This window comes from Etheostoma spectabile, chromosome 14 (assembly GCF_008692095.1).
Source record: "Etheostoma spectabile isolate EspeVRDwgs_2016 chromosome 14, UIUC_Espe_1.0, whole genome shotgun sequence".
In the NCBI taxonomy this organism is placed as follows: Eukaryota; Metazoa; Chordata; class Actinopteri; order Perciformes; family Percidae; genus Etheostoma; species Etheostoma spectabile.
The window spans coordinates 6,956,712-6,963,645 of record NC_045746.1 but is presented as its reverse complement, the minus strand read 5'-3'; the positions used below and the strand labels follow the sequence as shown (position 1 = coordinate 6,963,645).

The 6,934-nt window shown below is 41.4% G+C and overlaps 1 protein-coding gene across 5 annotated transcripts in view; it reads right to left on the bottom strand.

Moving 5' to 3' along the window:
* The window catches only part of arhgef2a (Rho guanine nucleotide exchange factor (GEF) 2a), a 31,031-nt gene extending 24,796 nt beyond the window's left edge, over positions 1-6,235 (bottom strand). For all 5 annotated transcript variants that reach the window (XM_032536200.1, XM_032536203.1, XM_032536202.1 and 2 more), the window contains exons 1-3: positions 6,011-6,235; positions 517-679; positions 269-336 (exon numbers count right to left, since the gene is read on the bottom strand). In XM_032536200.1, the coding sequence (XP_032392091.1) occupies positions 269-336; positions 517-679; positions 6,011-6,073 (294 nt within the window). In that variant the 5' untranslated portion in view covers positions 6,074-6,235. The remainder of the gene's footprint in view (positions 1-268; positions 337-516; positions 680-6,010) is intronic.
* Between the last annotated feature and the right edge of the window lie 699 nt (positions 6,236-6,934).

The window sequence follows — 6,934 nt, the reverse complement described above, 5'->3', positions numbered from 1 at the left end:
GGGTTCGGTGCCTTGCTCAAGAGCACGTTGGCAGTGCCCAGGAGGTGAACTTGCACCTCTCCAGCAACCACATGGGGATGAACCAGCGGCCCTCTGGTTCCCAATTTCAAAGTGTTTTTCATAATTAAGTAGACAGCCCAAGAGGCACAAAAGGGCCTTTGGAAGGAAAATACCATGAATAATAGAACCGAGAGGAAACCCTAAATATGTTAATGCCTTCTGTCAATAATTAGAGGTGTGATGATTTGTGGTGTAGCCTGTGTCTTACCCTTTGTTTCATTTTGGCACAGTTTGGCAAAGTGTCTCGACAGCGGTTGTGGATAGTGACATTGCAGGCTGGAAAAAATAAAGACATAGAGAACACAGACGTGTTATTCTGTATCTTCTTTTTGGAGCACCGTCCTATCCCGAGAAGTCAAGTGCACCACCAAATAAGCTGGTACAAACCCATGGACTAGCTTCCTACATGGCATTCGTGTGTGTGTGTGTAAAATGTGCACTAACTATGTTACTTACTGGGGCAGCTGAGCGCCTCCTTGGCAGTAATACTCTTGTTGCATGCTGAACAGAGTGTGGTTCCTGACACTGTCAATGACGTGAAGAGGTGACCATTGCTGTAACGTGCCTCCCTCTCTCTTGCCACCTTCTCTCGCTCCCTCATGTGCTCTCTCTCTTTATTCTGGAAAAGAAAGAGACAACATGTTCAAGACTTCCTGTTTATTTTTGAAGATGAAAGCAGAACTTGTTGCATGGCATCGGCACACTGGCCTGTGTCAGCATAAAAGATATGGCGTGTGTCTAAGACTGATGGGACCGAGGATGAGGAAACAGCATACAGTAACTGCTACACTGTGGCTCTGCCAACTACCCTGGGGTCAGGGCAAATTGTACAATACAGTACAGCCATGGTTGTAAGATTATGATGCTTTGTAGAGGGGGTTGACGTTGTTGAGTATTGTTACAGGTAGAGAGATTCAAAGGTGAGCATGTCAACCACACAGACCCAGCCCTGTCAGTCCTGCTACTCACTCTCAAGCTTTATCTGTGAGAATGAGAAAGAATGAAAAATTGTGGTTCTGCTTTTAGTTACTGTAGACTGACCAATTTAGTAACCGGCTGGAAAAATCTTTCTCCTTACCTCTCTGGACTATGGTCCCGATCAGACAGAGGGTATTTGCAGGTTGTAAAGCGCGAGGTGCACTGTAATGCTTTACTTGTTGTCACCGCCAGACCAGACCGGTTGTGTCTTTTTGGTATTGTTGCTAGACACCCATCAAATCATCTGTCATCAGCCAACCATAATTTGGCTGTGAAATTAAATTAAAATTAAAATCAGATTTAGCTACATCTGAAAACTAACTTAAAATAATGATGTGTGACAGACTTGCTATCAGTGAAGACACACCTTCTTTGTAATGAAAACCCAAATCCCTACTGTGCTGGGCTGATGTACAGACCATAGCTGGGCTAAACTGAGCCAAGCTGAGCCATGCTGAGCCAAACCCAGCACATGTGTATGGAAAAACCCAACAAATTACTGTATGATGTATACGATGTGCTCTTTAGGGTAGCAGTAGCCTATTCTCTGACTATTATCAGGATTATAGTGGATTGGAGGGATTAGGGAAAAAACTTTTTTTTAAAGTTTTTTTTTTCAATCCAGCAAATATGAAATAATTAGGATGTAAAGCTCTACTGCTCTCCTGTTTGATTAGCTGGATGTATTAGTGTAAATGGGTTTAATCACATGGCCACATGGCCTGGCAACTATGGCTGTATGGGTGTTATTGGAGGAGGTGTCTAAACAAGTGCTCAGGGATTTATCACACATCTGCCCCACAAATACGTCATCTATTGCAAAAAGGGGTAAAATTCTGAAGACAGATTAGTTTTCTAACTAACTAATAATAGTGAGCGTTGATCAGCCGGGTCATTTTATTCGCAGAAGTTGAACTGTTATGGATTGATGCACCACTGAGCAACCTCCAACGCTGTATTCAAGTCCGACAATACATCCATGTTCTCACAGTTAGATGGACGGACATCTCCGATGGAGATGAGCCATTTGTTTTACTCCTAGTCCTAAAAGTAAGACCATGACGTGTCCTTCTGCCATGCTCATTTCCTATTTTGAGATGCTTAATGAATTCAGATCCTGGTTTTGTCTAACATAACCAAGACATTCTTGATAAAATATGATATTGTATCTCTGCTTTCTGTCAAACGTATTACCAAGGTCTTCTCCAATGATCTGAACAACTTCAATCTGGATTTTAAATAAATATAAGTAGCATAATTAGAGCATGTCTATGTATGTAGGTTGTAAATTTTGTGCTACACTTGTAAATACATGTAAGTACATTCTTTTTATTCCTCTAAGTATATTTTTCAGTAGTTGTTCTGGCATCCGACTGATCCATTGTCTTGTCACCAGACTTGATTTCTGCAGTAGTCTTCAGCAAACTGCAGTGAAATGGGCTGAAAGAAGTAACCCAGATTGAATCCTAAGGGGCAGCATGGCACCCTGGGTAATGTAAGTTTAGCCTTCCTGACCGACATAATACTGACAATGCTACACATAATGCACTGACACGACAGGAATAAAATTAAACAGCATTAAAAATACTGCAAAGAAATTCCCCAGACTACTGTTCTCACAAATTCACAAATGCCTGGGTAATTATTAGGGTTCAATCTGTCACCGTTTTTGAAAATAGGTGCGATGAGTCCATGGTTCCAGATCACAATTAAATATCCTGACTCCAGAACAAGGTTGAACCACTTGTGGAGAGCTGCCAGCAGTGTAGGGCTAATGTGTTTTATTAATAATAATAATAATTATTATTATTATAATAATTATAATAATATATAACTTTATTGTAAAGCACCTTTTAAAAACAATTGTTTACAAGTGCTTGAAAAGAGGAAACAATGGCAAATGCCAATCGATACACACACCCATTCAATACATTCTCACTCCCATCGCGTAAAATACGGACACTTGGTCAGGTGCCTTTGGTGTTATTATTGCCGCCAAAAGTCTCCATTAGCTTCATATCCAAATGCGCTTTATTTATTGGTGCGCTTATAAAACGTAAGTGGGGTTGTGATGGTGCAGATGACACATACCTTTAGTGTGGGAGATCAGGGTTTGATTCCCACTGCGATACAGCAATACATTGCCAGTTGGGTTTAAGAAAATAAGAACGGGACAGCTGGGTTTAAAAAAAGAAGAACGGGACAGTTGTGTTTCAGAAAAGAAGAACGGGACAGTTGGGTTTAGGAAAAGAAGAACAGGACAGTTGGGTTTAAGAAAAGAAGAACAGGACAGTTGGGTTGAAGGAAAAAAGAAGGGACAGTTGGGTTTAGGAAAAAAAAAAGAAACGGGACAGTTGGGGTTAGGAAAAAAAGACGGGACAGTTGGGTTTAAGAAAAGAAGAACAGGGCAGTGGGGTAGAAAAAGAAGACGGGACAGTTGGGTTTAAGAAAGAGAACGGGACAGTTGGGTTTTCAGAAAGAAGAACGGGACAGTTGGGTTAGGAAAAGAAGAACAGACAGTTGGGTTTGAGAGAAGAAGAACGGGACAGTTGGGATTAGGAAAAGAAGAACGGGACAGTTGGGTTTAGGAAAAGAAGAACGGGACAGTTGGGTTGAAGAAAAGAAGAACGGGACAGTTGGGATTAGGAAAAGAAGAACAGGACAGTTGGGTTTAGGAAAAGAAGAACGGGACAGTTGGGTTTAGGAAAAAAAGAACGGGACAGTTGGGTTTAGGGAAAGAAGACAGCGACAGCAAACCCGTTTTCTAGGTGAAAGTCCTGTGTTGTTTGATCCATCCACCACTCCAAGCAACCACCCTACACAGAATTTCAGCCTTTAATTACTATTGTGTACCATTGTCGCTCTTAATACTATGTCATCTTCAAGTGCTGTGTAGCTGTTGCTCTGCTTGGTGCGTTCTACAAACACGCTGAAGGGTGCTTTTTGGGTCGTATCTGACGCTGACACCCACCGCCCAAGGGTCCATATTTTACGAGTTTGAAGTAATGACCAATATGTTGACCAATATGTACACAATATTGAATAGTGAAAAAAGTAAGATGGGACAGCTTTAAATGACGGAAAAAAAATACTCAATAAGCAAAATTAAGTTTACAGGTGAGAGGAAAAATAAATAAATGACAATGGCATCACATAAGTCTATAAAATGGGTTTTAAGAAGTGATTTAGAAGAAGTCAGTGATTCAGCGATGCTTATCTCCACGGGCAGGTTGTCCCAAAGCCGAGGCGTCCTGATGGAGACAATCACCTCTGGTTTTTAACCTTGACTTTGGAACGATCTTGCCCGAGGAGCTGAGGCTACCAACAGGCTGGTATGGGGTCAGAATCTCCCAAAATATAGTCTGGGGCTGGATCCAGACGAGCTCTAAAAGTACTAAGTAAAATCCTAAAATCATTTCTGAAAAAGGCGGAGAAGTGAAGCAAGGGTTAGAGTGATGCGAGAAGCCTGGCTGCTGAGTTCAGGACCAGCTGGAGGTGTGAGGGGGGTCTGTAGTAGATTAATAGAGAGTTGCAGGTATCAAGACGAGAGAAAATGATGGCATGGACTACCTTTTCAAAGTTGGGCTGTGACGTTTTTTTTTATTTTGGACATGGTTCTGATATTGAGGAAACAGGACTGAAGGGAAGTTTCTGGGCAGATGCTCTCGACCCCACAACTCTTTCCAGCCTCGAGAGCCTGTAGCTGGCTCTGTCATTCTTTTAATGTAATTTGTATCTAGAGGGGTTTGGGTACTCTTTGATTCCTTCTTCTAACTGTTGTTGCACTATATTCAATATTCTTATAAAAAAAGAGTACAGAGAGATTTTTTTTCAGATCAAACTAATCTGTACTGGTAATTTATCTTTAGTTTTTTTTGATTAATTAAAAAAAAAATGTTATGTTATATCTTAGAAGAAGTTCTGGTCAATGGCTTCTTTTATTTTTTAAAGTTATTTAGATCTACTGAACAGTTACCGTTCACTTTGGTGTGAAAGCCAACTGTACCAAAACACGGAGTGGACTGCTATTAAATGTTTAAATGTACATGTGACTTCACAAAGACTACAACCATATTTTCTAAAGTCTATTGTATTTAGCTATCGACAAAAAACTATTATATTTTTAAATTCAGGAGGTCCTCCCTGTGAAGCTTTGGCAACCTGTATTGGGGGTCGGGACACAGGTGGTATGATAAGAGCCATCTCGAAGTGAGATATTTAGGCTACATTGAATTGATCATTCTTATTGCCTTCATTGTGTATAGGCACCTTAAATCAGAAGCTTATTACCGTCAGCTTCTGGGACTTCCATAAATAGAGGAAAGTAGGAACAGTTTAATAGTGGAATTTGTCTTTTTATATATTTATTAAGCTTAGAGATAAAAATATGTAATGGAGAAATATTAATCACAGCCACAGTTCAGGACTGGTACAGTAAGACTCGTGCCTTCGGAAATGTTATAGGTTTATTTTTACACATTGAGGCCTACAACCTTCTCAAAGAAAGCAGTAATATCACACACACCCACTGCCATCTCTATGGCAACAGTTGCTATAGTTAATGTCCAGGGAGCTAGCACACAGTGTTCAAGCAAACGTGCATAGACACCACCACCTACATTCACAAATACCTAACGGCCTATTCTAGCTACGTGAGAAATGGTGTGCCAATGCAGCTGTATGAGGGCCCATGTCCTGGGAGGCCTGTGCTGTGTTGAAATGAGTAGGCCTTGTGTTCAAATGAGGAAATGTTATATGGCTGAGAGTGCAAGAACAGGAAAAGACACAGTGATATAGAGGGGGGAAGTGACAAAAACTGAAACAGAAAAATTAAAACGTTCACAACTTAGTAGTAGACATAACTTATCTGATCTTTTGCCTGCCCTACCAAGCGCAGGTTGGCAGAAGCCGAAGTCTGTCGGATGCCTCGTATTTAATGTTACACTCAATAATGAACATTATGTCAACTCACCCGCTGGTTGATCTCCCTCATCCTCTCTTGCCGCAGCTTCGACAGATTGGCAACTCTGGACATTGTGACAGTCAGAAAATAAAATATCCAAAATGAATGTTAGTACGCTTCTCTGTGGATCCCTCAGATCCCTACCAAAGAGAAAAAACTAAAAATCTTTCCTCACTGGCTAACTGCAATGTGCTTCTGCTTCTAGTGAAGTGGCTGTTCCTGTGAGAAATCTGACTTCTGAATCATCACCGCCCCCACTCACACACACACACACACGCAACACACGCACACACCACGCATGCATACACACACACTCGCATGCACCCACACACACACACACACACAACACACACACACACGCACACACACGCACACACTCGCACACACACACACACACACACCACACACACACACACACACACACACACACACACACACCACACACACACACACAGTGTTCAGCTGTCTCTGAATCCCTGGTATAGACCATTTGCTTTTAGCTACAGGCTAAAATGAAACCATTTATAAAATACTACAATTTTACTGTAAAGCTGCTCTTCTAGACAGCTGCATGAGAAAGATTTTTTTTGTTTCAGGACTGTCTCTTTTTGGAGGTTGGTGGGCCTGCAATGCTTTTGCATATTTCCCAAAGAGAGAGCTAGGCTGAACTAAGCTTCAGCATCTGTGTTTACGGCGCCTGAAATATCTTTGTTGTCATTGAAGGTTTAGCTTAATTTAATGCCACCAACATTCTTCCCATATGTGAAATGAGTTGTGCTGCTCCTCACTTTTTCCTTAAAGCAACACTACGTAATTTTACCCGCTTCGGTGCACCTAGAGGTTGAAAGCGGAATTGTCCCATTATGTTGGAACTACAGATCCACTACCCAATCTGGCAAACTTGCATAGTGTGGTTAAAGCCGGTAGAGCCAC